This window comes from Elephas maximus, chromosome 8 (assembly GCF_024166365.1).
Source record: "Elephas maximus indicus isolate mEleMax1 chromosome 8, mEleMax1 primary haplotype, whole genome shotgun sequence".
Lineage (NCBI taxonomy): Eukaryota > Metazoa > Chordata > Mammalia > Proboscidea > Elephantidae > Elephas > Elephas maximus.
The window spans coordinates 21083954-21099030 of NC_064826.1; the positions used below are offsets into that span (position 1 = coordinate 21083954).

At 39.4% G+C, this 15077-nt stretch overlaps 1 protein-coding gene across 3 annotated transcripts in view; it reads left to right on the forward strand.

Annotated features, from left to right (window-relative positions):
- TNPO3 (transportin 3) overlaps positions 1 to 15077 on the forward strand; it is a 90979-nt gene that overhangs the window by 43098 nt on the left and 32804 nt on the right. For all 3 annotated transcript variants that reach the window (XM_049893440.1, XM_049893442.1, XM_049893441.1), the window contains 5 exons: positions 5713 to 5856; positions 9031 to 9206; positions 9741 to 9879; positions 11600 to 11746; positions 13995 to 14102. In XM_049893440.1, the coding sequence (XP_049749397.1) occupies positions 5713 to 5856; positions 9031 to 9206; positions 9741 to 9879; positions 11600 to 11746; positions 13995 to 14102 (714 nt within the window). The remainder of the gene's footprint in view (positions 1 to 5712; positions 5857 to 9030; positions 9207 to 9740; positions 9880 to 11599; positions 11747 to 13994; positions 14103 to 15077) is intronic.

Consider the following 15077-nt stretch of genomic DNA (forward strand, 5'->3'; position numbering starts at 1 on the left):
GGTGATAGAAACAATGCCGGAGATCGAATGATAAAATTTTGCAAGACCAACGACTTCTTCATTGCAAATACCTTCTTTCACCAACATAAACCGCGACTATACACATGGACCTCGCCAGATGGAACACACAGAAATCAAATTGACTACATCTGTGGAAAGAGACGATGGAAAAGCTCAATATCATCAGTAGGAGCAAGGCCAGGGGCCGACTGTGGAACAGACCATCAATTACTCATATGCAAGTTCAAGCTGAAACAGAAGAAAATCAGAGCAAGTCCACGAGAACCAAAATATGACCTTGAATATATCCCATCTGAATTTAGAGACCATCTGAAGAACAGATTTGACGCATCGAACACTAGTGACCAAAGACCAGACGAGTTGTGGAATAACATCAAGGACATCATCCATGAAGAAAGCAAGAGGTCACTGAAAAGACAGGAAAGAAAGAAAAGACGAAGGTGGATGTCAGAGGAGACTCTGAAACTTGCTTTTGAGCATCAAGCAGCTCAAGCAAAAGGAAGAATTGATGAAGTAAAAGAACTGAACAGAGGATTTCAAAGGCCTCTCGAGAAGACAAAGTATTATAATGACATGTGCAAAGAGCTGGAGATGGAAAACCAAAAGGGAAGAACATGCTCGGCATTTGTCAAGCTGAAAGAACTGAAGAAAAAATTCAAGCCTGGAGTGGCAATAGTGAAGGATTCCATGGGGAAAATATTAAACGACGCAGGAAGCATCAAAAGAAGATGGAAGGGAATACACAGAGTCATTATACCAAAAAGAATTAGTCGATATTCAACCATTTCAAGAGGTGGCATATGATCAGGAACCGATGGTACTGAAGGAAGAAGTCCAAGCTGCTCTGAAGGCATTGGCGAAAAACAAGGCTCCAGGAATTGATGGAATATCAATTGAGATGTTTCAACAAACAGATGCAATGCTGGAGGTGCTCATTCGTCTATGCCAAGAAATATGGAAGACAGCTTCCTGGCCAACTGACTGGAAGAGATCCATATTTATGCCTATTCCCAAGAAAGGTGATCCAACCGAATGTGGAAATTATAGAACCATATCATTAATATCACACGCAAGCAAAATTCTGCTGAAGATCATTCAAAAATGGCTGCAGCAGTATATCAACAGGGAACTGCCAGAAATTCAGACCAGTTTCAGAAGAAGACGTGGAAGCAGGGATATCATTGCTGATGTCAGATGGATCCTGGCTGAAAGCAGAGAATACCAGAAGGTTGTTTACCTGCTTTATGGACTACGCAAAGGCATTCGACTGTGTGGATCACGACAAACTCTGGATAACACTGCGAAGAATGGGCGTTCCAGAACACTTAATTGTACTTGTAAGGAACCTTTACATAGATCAAGAGGCAGTTGTTCGGACAGAACAAAGGGATACTGATTGGTTTAAAGTCAGGAAAGGTGGGCTTCAGGGTTGTATTCTTTCACCATACCTATTTAATCTGTATGCTGAACAAATAATATGAGAAGCTGGACTATATGGAGAAGAACGGGGCATCAGGATTAGGGGAAGACTTGTTAACAACCTGCGTTATGCAGATGACACAACTTTGCTTGCTGAAAGTGAAGAGGACTTGAAGCACTTACTCATGAAGATCAAAGACCACAGCCTTCAGTATGGATTACACCTCAACATAAAGAAAACAGAAATCCTCACAACTGGACCAACGAGCAACATCATGATAAACGGAGAAAAGATTGAAGTTTTGAAGGATTTCATTTTACTTGGATCCACAATCAACAGCCATGGAAGCAGCAGTCAAGAAATCAAAAGACACATTGCATTGGGCATATCTGCTGCAAAGGACCTCTTCAAAGTGTTGAAGAGCAAAGATATCACCCTGAATACTAAGGTGTGCCTGACCGAAGCCATGGTATTTTCAATCACATCATATGCATATGAAAGCTGGACCGTGAATAAGGAATACCGAAGAAAAGTTGATGCCTTTGAATTGTGGTGTTGGCGAAGAATATTGAATATACCATGGACTGCCAAAAGAACGAACAAACCTGTCTTGGAAGAAGTGTGGCCAGAATGCTCCTTAGAGGCAAGGGTGGCGAGACTGCGTCTTTCATACTTTGGACATGTTGTCAGGAGGGATCAGTCCCTGGAGAAGGACATCATGCTTGGCAGAGTACAGGGTCGGTGGGAAAGAGGAAGACCCTCAACAAGGTGGATTGACACAGTGGCTGCAACAATGGGCTCAAGCATAACAACAATTGTAAGGATGGTGCAGGACGGGGCAGTGTCCCGTTCTGTTGTGCATAGGGTCGCTATGAGTCGGAACCGACTCGACAGCACTTAAAAGCAACAACAGCTACTCAACCAAATAGGATGTAGAACATTGTCTTAATGGACTGTGTTATGCCTATTGACCTAGATGTCCTCCAAGGCTATGTGGTCCTAAGCCCTCAAGCCCAGTGACTCAGTCCCTCAAGGTGTTTGGTTACAGCTGAGGAGTTTTCATAGCTTTGTCCCTGTATGCTCTACTACGTACATGGATTTCTTGCAGCATGTGCAAATATGTATGTAGAAATATCCTCTGGCAAACGTATATATGCTTGCAGGTGTACTCCTATACACCATCCTACACTTTTTAGCTTACATATCTACCTGCGTATCCAGTTGTAAATTGGATACCTACCTGTATATCCAGTTGTAAATTATTGTTTGTTATTACAGTTATTGCAGGATTGTGTATGTGATAGTATGTATCATTGTTGCCTTTTACTCTTGCGTACCTCCCAGTGTCTTCCTTTGCCTTGGTCACGTTGTGCTGACATCCCTCTTACTGTGTATTGCCTTTCTCTTCACCCAAGTTAGTACAAGTCTACTGTCTAGTTAGTGATTTTCCCTTTACCCTCCCATTCCTGGTAACCATCAAAGAATGTTTCTTTCTATGTGTAGGCTTTTTCTTGACTTTTTATAATAGTGGTCTCATGCAATATTTGTCCTTTTGAGATTGACTTATTTCACTCAGCATAATGTCCTCCAGGTTCATCCACGTTGTGAGATGTTTCACGGATTCATCCTTATTCTTTTAACATTGTATAGTATTCCTTTGTGTGTATGTACTGTAGTTTGTTTATCCATTCATCAATTGATGGGCACTTAGGTTGTTTCCATCTTTTTGCTGTTGGAAATACTGCTGTGATAAACATGGGTGTGCATTATGTCTATTCGTGTCACGGCTCTTATTTCTCTAGGGTATATACCTAGTAGTAGGATTGCTGGGTCATGTGGTGTATCTGTTTTTAACATTTAAAGGAAGCACCATACTGCTCTTCACAGTGGTTATACCATTTTACAGTCCCACCAGCAATGCATGAGAGTTCCAATCTCTTCACCCCGTCGCCAGCATTTTTTTTTTTTTTTTTTCTCGCTCATTGCTATCATTGCTGGGGTGGTGAGATGATTGGTGATTGTCGTTTTGGTTTGCATCTCTCTAATGGCGAATGATTATGAGCATCTCTTCCTGTATTTGTTGGCCTCCTGAATGTCTTCTTTGGTGAAGTATCTTCATGTCTTCGTGTATTTTTTAATTGGATTGTTTGTCTTTTTGTTACTGAAATTTTCTATAAATTTTAAAGATTAATCCCTTGTCAGATATGTCATTGCTAAAAATTTTTTCCCAGTTGGTAGGTTCTAGTTTTATTCTTTTGAAGAGGTCTTTTGATGTGAGTGTTTAATTTTTAGGAAGTTCCAGTTGTCTAGTTTATCTTCTGCTGTTGATGCATTTTTAGTTATGTTTGATAGTCTATTTATGCCATAAATTAGGGCCTATGTTTTCTCCTCTATTTTTTCTTCCATGATCTGTATAGTTTTAGGTTTTATATTTAGGTCTTTGGTCCATCTTAATTTTTATATTTGTTAGGCAGTATGAATACTGTTCAATTTTTCTGCAAATGGATATCTAGTTTTGCCAGCACTATTTGTTAAAGAGACTCTCTCTTCCCCACTTAATGGATTTCAGCCCACTGTCAAAGATCAGCTGTCCACAGGTAGATGGACTTACTTCTGGATTCTCAGTTCTGTTCCGTTGGTGTGTGCATCTGTCATTGTACTGGTATCAGGCTGTTTGGCTCCTGAGGCTGTATAGTAGGTTAGGTTCTGAGATCTGGAAGTTTGAGGCCTCCTACTTTGTTGTTCTTCAGTTGTGCTTTGCTTACCCAGGATCTCGTTCCTTTCCATAGAAAGTTGGTGATTAGTTTTTCCATCTCTTTAAAGAACATTGATGGAGTCTGGATCAGGATTGCATTGTATCTATAGATCGCTTTGGGTAGTATTGACATTTTGCAGTGTTGCCTTCCTATCCTCCATAGGGTTTTCAATGGCTGGTTTTTCGGAAGTAGATTGCCAGACTCTAAGGTGCCTCTGTGGACTCAAACCTCCAACCTTTCAGTTAGCAGCTAAGCACATGAACCGTTAAATATATAGTCATGTATTAAACCCTCATTTCTGTTCATCTTTGGAAGCAACCTAGCACTCCTTGGAGCACAGTAATAAAAACAGCTATCTTCGATGTAAGCTGTGTGATAGACCAAGCTTTGAATCAGGAAGATTTTCCTGAACAGTTTTTATCAGCACTACAACCATGAATGGAGCCCTGATGGTGCAGTGGTTAAGAGCTACAGGTGCTACGGTCGCTAACCAAAAGGTTGGCGGTTTGGATCCAGTCCTTGGAAACCCTGTGGGGCAGTCCTACTCTGTCCAACAGGACTGCTATGAGTTGGAATCGACTCGGCGGCAAAGGGTTGTATAACCATGAATATCAGAATTTTATTGCTTAGGGTGTGGTTGCCGTAAACTTACTTGAATCATTTCTTTTTCACTTCCTTTATTACAGTTCAAACAAATAAGTATGTATGTAATTATTATTGCCTGATACTGGAAACATGCATCTGTTAGGGAGAAACTGGCTACCTGGAAGTACAGTGTTAGCATTTAGATCGTTTTGATTATGCATTATTGGAGCCCCCACCCCCACCCCATCCCTCTGACCCTGTGGCAATCATGTTCCTGACTCCATTGCCCGCAAAAGTTCTTTTTAAACATTCTTCATCCAGAAAAAATTACATTAACTTTGGAAAAAATAAACATCACAAAAGCAGTCTCTAAAGAGAAGTGGGTTTGAGTTTTAGCCTGACTTTTCTATATTTTCTATTTTATAAACTACCATGTTTATAGTAGTGTCACTTTCTGTAGAATGACATGTTTGCTAGAGTATTCAGATGCCGAATGTGGAACATCAGCTTTTCATGTGGGAATCTACGGGGGTATGACGAGCTCATTTCTGTCCTATAAAAATCAGGTGTAGAGATGAATAAATATTACTTAGTACACGTTTTTAGTGATATGACTATATTAATAACACAAGTGGAAACTGGAAACATAACAAGTTATTTCTGAAGCATGTCTCTTTAAACAAGTCTCTGTAGCCTCTCTGTACCTTGGTTTCCTTATTGGCAAAGTGGAGATAATAGTACCTATCTGCTGTATAGAGTTTGAGTGAGGATTAAATGAATCAGTAGTGCTTAGAACAGTATCTGTCACTTACAACTGTTAGCTGGTATTATTGTCATCCTTGATGTTTTTAAACTTGAAAGGCGATTGTAGTAATGGTTTAAATATAAAGATTAACATTATTTGTTTTACTTTCTTTCTCATCTTTTCAGATGACCTGTGTAGAAAAAGCAGGAACAGATGAGAAAATGCTTATGAAGGTCTTCCGCTGTTTGGGAAGTTGGTTTAACTTGGGAGTTTTGGACAGTAACTTCATGGCAAACAATAAATTACTAGCACTCCTTTTTGAGGTTTTGGTGAGTAATGACTTTGTAATTTCTGCCACACAATTACAGCTTTAGTAACTAATCTTCGGGAACATAGCGATGTTTCACATTTCTGCACACTGATTGGAAAGTGTGTAGTAAGAAAGCAGCAATGTTCTTTCCATGCTGCCAAGTACCAAATTGAGGTATCAATTTTAATAAACTTAGACTAGAATCAGTTATATTTATGAGGAAAACAGTATTATCGTTATCTGTGCGGGTAAATGTTTTCCATGTTAAAATACAAATAACAAAAAATTGGTCTCTTCTTCCTTGTTTGAAAGTATAAAATTATGTGTTTCTAATAATGGTCATTAATTGGGTCTCCTCTCAGTGTGCATTACCGTGACATCAAAAATGAGAAAATGCAAGAAAAAGAAAGAATTAAAAAATATTTATCCTTAGTGGATCCAGAGACATTTATAGATCAAAATATTACTTTTGTAGTTGAGAGAGTTTAAACATCAGGGCGTGGGCATTATAGATTTTGCATTTTTGAGATTAGTAGAATAAGAACTAATGTCTGTATATATACTTACATATTTCTTTAAACTTTGAAAGTTGTGCCTAGTAATACGTTCCTCTGCCTTGGAAGATAGAAGCGAGAACTTAGAATATGACTGGTTTTTAGAACAAGAGACATAGCAATATCTCAGGCTATGGAACAGGTGTTTGGGAGATGTGAATGACCTTGTTGCTCCTGGGGAGCTTCCTTCAGTGAAGATTTATCGGTATGGAAGGACATGGTATACTGGGTGTATGCTGATGCCCTGTTATCTAGAAGGTGCCAGGAGACATTTTTGGCATTTCACTATTAGTGTACCCTGCTGTCACTCTTGAATCAGAAGCTGAGACTCCAGAGCATTAGAATACTGACTCTTTTGCTAGTCGTTGTCTTTGTTTCCATGTCTGTTGATATCCCACCTAAAATAATGGTAATTTTGATTCTCTTTTCATCAGATTGTGTGAAGAGTAGTCATTATAAATAAATTTAGACCTCATTATTAAATAGATTTATGAATGTAATTGCATATGAATGGAAGACAATCTAAATTACATTTCAAAATTAATAATGGTGATTGCTGAGAACTAGGATTGGTGTAAGGAAGAAACTGAGTAGTGTGCCAGGATTATATTATCTTCTCTACTGATCTAGTGTCAGGACCCTTCTGCCACTCTTCTTAAAGTGTTTCTAGAGTCAAGGTCAAATACATTCTCTTTTACAATCATTCAGCAGTTGAGAATCATGCCACATTTTAGGTTGGTTTATGCAGGCATGCCATTGCTTACCCTCTACAATCCATTCTGTGAAATAGGACGTTACATGATTTGGATGTTGTGTAAATACCATATTATATGCAGGAGAGAGGAGCACAGTACAGTCACTGGCCTGGGCAGAGGGACTTTGCAAAAAACTTGGCTCAGTTACCACCGCAGATCCTGTGTGATTGCTGCCAGGTCTCGAAGCACGCACTCAGCATCCAGCCCTAGGTGCACCACTGGCTCCCTTTCCTTCCTTCCTTCCTGCCTTCCCCCACCCCACCCTAATGGATTTTAAATTCTTCTAGCCCAGGGCCCCCCACCTGCCCATCTTTCCCGCTCTTCCTTCCCACTACTGCCACAGCCCAGACCCCTCCATGAAGAGCTCATCCTCAGCCTGGGTGTGATGCACAGGGCATCCTGGCCAAGTGGGGCAGTGCAGCGGCCTCATGGGGCAGCTCCAGTGACATCTGCAAGGTCCCTGCTTGAGGCTAGGTCAGTAGGACAGGCAGCCCCCAGTGAATGCCGGGACCCCCTCCCCCTGCTGCCCTGGAGCCGGGGCTGGGGGCAGACTCAAAACCTGAGAGCATGAGAGAAGATTGGATCTACAGCACTAACAACCTCCTGCTCTCTGATTGGGATGTCTGAACTCCACTCTAACCCTAGGTGACCGCAGACGTACACGGTTGGATGTTACGCAGCACATACGTGTGTTTGGACCACAACTTTCTTCTAGAGCCTTCCCTCCTACAGCTCTTTTTAAAAATCTTTTAAAAATATAATACATTTTTGTATATATTTTGATATATGTAGAAGAATACATTTGAATAGCTCTGTAATCTCTAAGACATAGTAGAACTCACCACTCAACCTAGGAATAGCCTAATGAATAATTTAAATCTGTGTGTTCTCCCAACCCTGCTTATGTAGCTTTTTTTCTCCCTAGAAATTCTAAGTACCCTGTTTATTTATTTTTTTTTTATTATTCATGAAAGAAATGTATCACAAAAGACAAAATATGCCTTCACCAAATGTATCCAGCCTCTCAACTGTACTCTCTTAGAAAACCCCAGGTTTCCTTCCGTGAACCTCTTGAGCTTCTCCAATTTGTAACAGTTTTTCTTTAGATCTTCTCCCTGTTGTCATGCTGGGACTTCCCTTTGCTATGCTTCTGAGTTGGATTAACTGCTTTTTGAACCTCCTCAAAAAACTTCCTCAGAAAGATGCATGGGAAGTAAGCTTGGAGCTTTTGCATGCCTGAGAAATATTTTTATTTTTATTTCATTCTTGATTGATAGTTTTGGGTAGGTATAGAGTTGTGGGTTCAATAGTATTTCCCTTCGGAATTTCAAAGGCCTTGTTGTCTTGTCTACTAGTATTCATCATAGTTAATGAGAAGTTAGATAACCATCTGATATTTCCTCCTTTCTAAGTGACCATCCTCTCTCCTCCCCAGAAGCTCAGGAACATCTGACCTTGATGTTCTGAAATTTCACAGTGAGGCAGTTAGGTATGGGTCCTTGGTACTTGATAGACCTGTTCATTTTGGATAGTACTTGAGTATCAGAGAAAGGATGGAAAAGATTTCTACAGACTAAAATAGGGTAGGGAACACATGGTATTCCATCTGGAGGGACTTTTTGTTTATATGAACAAAAGCATGGAGATTAGGAATTGTATGACTGTGATTGAAGTATACAATAAGCTGATTTCCTTGGCATATAGGGAAATAGTCAGAAATAGGCCTGGGAAGATTGATGGATGTTGTCTTGTCGAAGGCCATGACTACTAGGCTGTTAAACATTTAAAGTATTTGTTCACAAACTGGCTGTAATTGTTTTCCTGCTACTTGGGTTACAGCTTAATGATCTTACTCTTTGCTCCCCTATTCCTGCCGTCTCCCAGCAACAGGATAAGACCTCATCCAACCTACATGAAGCTGCTTCAGACTGTGTGTGCTCAGCTCTTTATGCCATTGAGAATGTGGAGACTAACTTGCCATTAGCCATGCAACTGTTTCAGGGAGTCTTGACATTGGAGACTGCCTATCATATGGCTGTGGCACGTGAAGATTTAGACAAGTGAGTAATTGTTTAAGGCAGGAGCCGGGGTTTTACTTGTAATCTGGTTTTTTGTTTTGTTTTGTTTTTAAGTTGCATTTTGTTATTCACCTATCCTTTGTGATTCTTAGTGGCTCTGGGTAAATATACAAACAGTGCATCCTAAAGATGCCCTGGTATTCTCATCGGAACCTAGAGTGGCAAACTGAATGCAGAAGGAGTGGTTGTGGAGTTATCAGTCATGGAAAGTAGTAATTTTTTGCACTTAATAATGGATAAGGCTCTAAGAAGTAGAATTGAACTTGAAAGCATCAAGTGTGATTTAATGGGAATTTTTATTCAAATGTTTGGTAATTGAGAATTTGAACTGACTTACATGTGTGGAAGTTTATGATCTAAGTAAAGGTGACTATCGTGAGCATTGTGATCACAGCATAGGAGATAATGATCAGATATCCTTAGGCTGAGGAGCCTCTTTTTATTTAACTATGCCTGTGAATACGTATTTATAATATCCAGATTTCTGGCTTGATGTTCTCATTCTTTCTTCTACAGGGTTCTGAATTACTGCCGTATTTTCACTGAACTGTGTGAAACTTTTCTTGAAAAAATTGTTTGTACTCCAGGCCAAGGTCTCGGGGACCTACGAACTCTGGAACTGCTTCTTATCTGTGCAGGACATCCTCAGTATGAGGTAGTGTCTATAGTCTACTAACGCCATTAGCCTCTGAGTGACGTTACGTATTATCTGTACTCCGTGGCTTCATATCTGTCATTTTTACTCTTGGTAAATTGTAGTCTTGTTTTTAATTAATGTGACAGCCAGATTTGTCCTTCTGTGGGCCTTTCCTCTGTTTCTTTTTGTGTTGGATTTGGGCTTCTGCTTTGAATCCTTTTCTTACCTTGTTAGCTGGGCTGACCATTGTGACCATTGTAGGTGCCTTCAAATCCAAACCAAACCTGTTGCCATCAAGTCAGTTCCGATTCATAGCAACCCTGTAGGACAGAGTAGAACTGCCTCAAAGGGTTTCCAAGACCGTAAATCTTTAGAAGCAGACTGCCACATCTTTCTCCATGGAGCAGCCGGTGGGTTCAAATTCCTAATCTTTGAGTAGGCAGCTGAGCACTTAACCACTGTACCACCGGGGCTCCTTATAGGCACCTCAAGGAACCCATTATCTGTTTCTTTTTAAGCAGCCTATTCCCTTTCTACTGATCCCCCAGGCCACTCTAGCTCCAGTTATTCACTAGAGCTTTACAATTTGAAAATACTCTCAGCCTAGATGTACCTCACAAGTCTTAACACCCCATATTTTCTCCAAATGAAGGATGGGAATGAGAAAGGGATTTGAAAGAACTTAAGAATCTTCGTCATTCAAAAGTCATTCATTTGACAAGTTGTACCTCCTCTCCACAGCGGAAGTGACAAGAAATGCTCCCCAGCTGAGTTACTGTTTTAAATAGCTCTATTTTAGATCCGTGATGGAAAAAGGATACAGGGAGGGGCACTGTTAGGGAGGAGGCACACTAATGCTGTGATTCTCAACCCTTTTTTCTGTTATCCCACAAATGTTTACTTGTTTGACATAATCTCACGAGGGTATCTAGAGTTCGATGAAACCTAAAACATTGTTGGGAGGAAGTGTAGGACTACGTAATAATTATACTGTCAGTACCGCTTGCCAGGGAGTCAATTCTGACTCATGGTAACCCCATGTATGTCAGAGTAGAACTGTGCTCCATGGGGTTTTCCTAAGTACCACTCCTTTAGGCAATGCCATATACATGATAGACTGTGGATGAAATTCAGGACTTTTTCTCCCACTTAAGAAAGGAGCCCTATAGGACAGAGTAGAACTGCACCATAGGGTGTCCAAGGAGTGGCTGGTAGATTCCAACTGCCGACCTGTTGGTTAGCAGCCGAGCTCTTACCACTGAGCCACCAGGGTTCCACTTAAGAAAGCAGGTGAGTAAAAGTGACATAATTATGAGACTGATTCATTTATGTTCAGGGAATTATATGTATAGATTGTTTGCCTGGTAAGAGGTGTTCTAATTTCAAGCATACAAGGAAATGATTTTAGAATTTAGGAAAAAGGCTTTAAAAGAGACTTCCTTTTCTGTATGTTTTTCTAAGTTCACAATTTGATATACTTTTGGAGACGTTATTCTAGGGCTAAATAAGGAATGTAAAGCCAGTCATGCTAAATGGAGTTTAGGCCTAAAGTGGGAAGCTGCTTGTGAGGAAGAAAAACAAATGCTGCTAGAGAAAAGGCGGCTTCTTACCTAGTTCCACTCATGCTACTTTAAGTATGTTTTCTTTTCTATATGGCCTTAGCAATAATAAAACTGTATTCTTATTCCATTCCCTTTCCCATTCAAATAAACCGTATTTTCTTTTTCTCTTTTAACAGGTAGTAGAAATTTCCTTTAACTTCTGGTACCGACTGGGGGAACATTTGTACAAAACTAACGATGAGGTTATTCATGGTATCTTCAAAGCGTACATTCAGAGACTGCTTCATGCCTTGGCTCGACACTGCCAGCTGGAACCAGACCATGTAAGCTCCCTTCTCTTGGTCTTCAAATCTCTGGTTATCTTTATTTCCTCCTCTTTTCCTCTTAATTTCCTCATCTTTCCGTCAAAACAAAGCTAATAGAATCTACAAGTTCCCTGTCATTCTTCAGCCTACACTGAAGACGTCAGTACAATTGTAATGAAGACTATTAGTCCCCGAGTGGCACAAATGATTAAGCGCTCGACTCCTAGCCAAAAGGTTAACAGTTCAGACCCACTCAGAGGCACCTCGGAATATAGGCCTGGTAATCTGCATCTGAAAGAAAGGTCATAGCCTTGAAAACCCTGTGCAGCAGTTCTACTCTGCACACACTGGGTCACCATGAGTGGGAATCAGCTCAACAGCAGCTAACATTAGAACTGTGTAGAAAAAAATCACTCTTGCTGAACCAGTAATTCTTCTCCTGGGGATTTATCTTAAATTATGCTGCAGAAGAAAAAAAAATAGCTATTTTATGTACAAAGCATTATCTACAAATGTAAAAAATGGTAGTAAACCCATGAATAGCTGTATAACAAGAGTTACATAAATTTGACATAGCAACTTAATGAACCATTATGCAGCAGTTAAAAATAATTACTGAAATAAAAAGGGTAGTTTGTATACTGAGTGAAAAAAATCTGAATGTGAAATGTGTACTGTTTTTAATAGTGCAAAATATGTGGTTGGACTAAAATATAAAAGTGAAATATTTGTATAGGGATGTTGAAAATTACATGAGTTCCCCAACACACAACACACATTTTTTTCTTTATATGTTTCTTATAATTAGAAGGAAAATATAGAAAAAAAAATACTAAAAATGTTATAAAACAGTCCATGAGAAAACTCTTCACCTTCCATCCTTTGCTTAAAAAAAGAAAAAAAAAAAAAAAAAATTCCATTGCCATCAAGTCAATTCCGACACATAGGGACCCTATAGGACAGAGTAGAACTGCCCCACGGGGTTTCCAGGGATTTGAACTGCTGGCCTTCTGGTTATTAGCCAAGCTTTTAAGTATTGCACCACCAGAGCTCCATGCTTTGCTTTGCTTAGTCTCTTCAAATTTGGACCTCATTTATTTCATTTTGATTTTTTGTTTAACTTTCATCTTTTAATCTAGGACCTGACGTTGTTTGTTCTTTATTGTTGTTGCATTGCTCACAACTAAATCTGAAATAAAAACTGTTCATTCTCTTAATTTTAATGTTAATATTACTGTTTGAGTCATAGTATTTTGTATCTTTAAGAAACTGTAAAGATGATGTAATCTAGTGGTTTTTAAACTTTTTTTAACTGAGGAGCCCTATTTTCAGTTAACTCTTATTTGGAAGCCCGCTATGTAAATAAAAGCAGGACTGCTCTGGTTTAAATGTCTTTGATTGCTTGGTCTCTGTCTTCCCTTTGCTAGTTCCATGGACCATTTCAGGTAATTTCTTACACTTGGAAGTGTCAAGTGCTTAGTAATTTGTATAGTGTTTATCATTTTATCCTTTTCCGGATCTGAGACAGCCATTATTTATTTCCTCCTCATCCGTCGACCTTAATTTCTTCATCTTAAAATAAGGAGGTTGAACTCGATTAGCAATTCTTGGTAGTACTGAGAACTTTTTCCAGTTATTCCTGGTCTACGGCTCTTACACACGTCCTCAACCATATCACAATTGGTAAACCTTTGCTTACTCATAGCAGTGTAGTAGAATAGGAAAAATTTAAGATCAGAGAATGTAAATGATCTCTAAAGTTTTTAATGAAAAATTTCGAACATAAAGCAAAGGTAAAATAATTTTATAATAAACACCTATATACCCACCACCTAAATTCTACCATTAATATTTTACTATACTAGTTCTATGATATATCTGTCCTCCTGTATGAAATTCTTTTTAAAGTCTAAAATCTGTTCTTTGTGAAGTTATTGTGATAATGGTTGATTTTGGTAGCTATTGAGCTATAAAGCTTCGTAGGCTAGATCAGGACTAATGAGCTGGACCTTATCTAGATAGACTTATGACTCTTAAGAAAACTTAAACATTTCTCATAGTAAAAGTAGAGGATAAGTGGTATTGACTTGTCATACCTAACAGTTTGGGAGACCTGTGTCTATAGTAAAATATTTTTATGACTTGGGCAACTTATCTTCTGTTCATTGGGACTTGATTGCTTGATGACTTTTTCTTCTTGATTTTATAGAGGTCAGTGAAAGCCTCAGTGAGTTTAAAACAAAGGCCATCTTATTTGAAATTTCAGGAGGGGGTTCCTGAGGAGACTGATGACTTTGGAGAGTTCCGGATGAGGGTATCAGACCTGGTGAAGGACTTAATTTTCCTGATTGGGTCTATGGAGTGTTTTGCTCAGGTAAGCCCGTTTGGAGATTACTGTCAGTCTTACTGATCACCCTAATTATGTTTACTTCTATGTCTTCTGTAAATGTCCCATCTTATGTCTTCAATCTCAGTGGCTGAGTGGGATCATAGATATGCAGGTGCCTAGCACACTGCCTGGCATATAGTAGCTATGTTTATTTAATATCTTACAAGCCAGTTGCAGTCTGTTGGATGGTTCAGTAATGGGTTACTCTGTTACTCTTGCTAATGAGAGCTGTTCCGCATTTGCAACTGGTGTGGAAGATCCATAGATAAGCATTAAAGCTCCCAGGATACTAACAGGGAATTTGGACTAGTGCAGGAGAAATAGGCAACTTTTCCTGCTTTAATAATTATGTACCCATTCCTGGCAACTCTCTTGGTTATTTGGCATTTCCTTTGTCCACACTGTGGTTAGATTCCTGTGAGGTTTCATCCCCAAGGTGACTAAGCTAGAGTAGAAGATTCATAGTTCTGTGTTTTCCCTGACAAGCAGTGAGTAACATTTTACCTTGTAAGATGTTGTGGTGCAGCCATCCCCATTCCATGTCACTTAACATCAGCATAATTTCAGGTGGTTTTCACATCGCTAGATCATGCTCTAATGGGCTCTGAAATCTAGATTGAATGCTTTGTCAGAGCAAGACTGAACTAACCTAATTTTCTTTTTGTAATCTAGCCATTTTGTATATATTTGGGAATAATCTGATCTAGGAAATGTTAACAGAATTATAACTTTTTTATTGTATTAAGCAATGTGTGTTTAATGACCTACCTACAACAAATTGGGGTTCTTAGGAGTGAGATCCTTGAGTCACAAGACAGATGAGCTGCTCTGCTCTCAACCGCCTCTGTGCCTTTGAACAAGTCACTTGATCTTCTCCAGACCTCACTTTACAAATTTATATAAATTATCACCATTGTCCAAGATGTGTTCTTTGGAGTACCAGCCTCATGAGATGCTCTT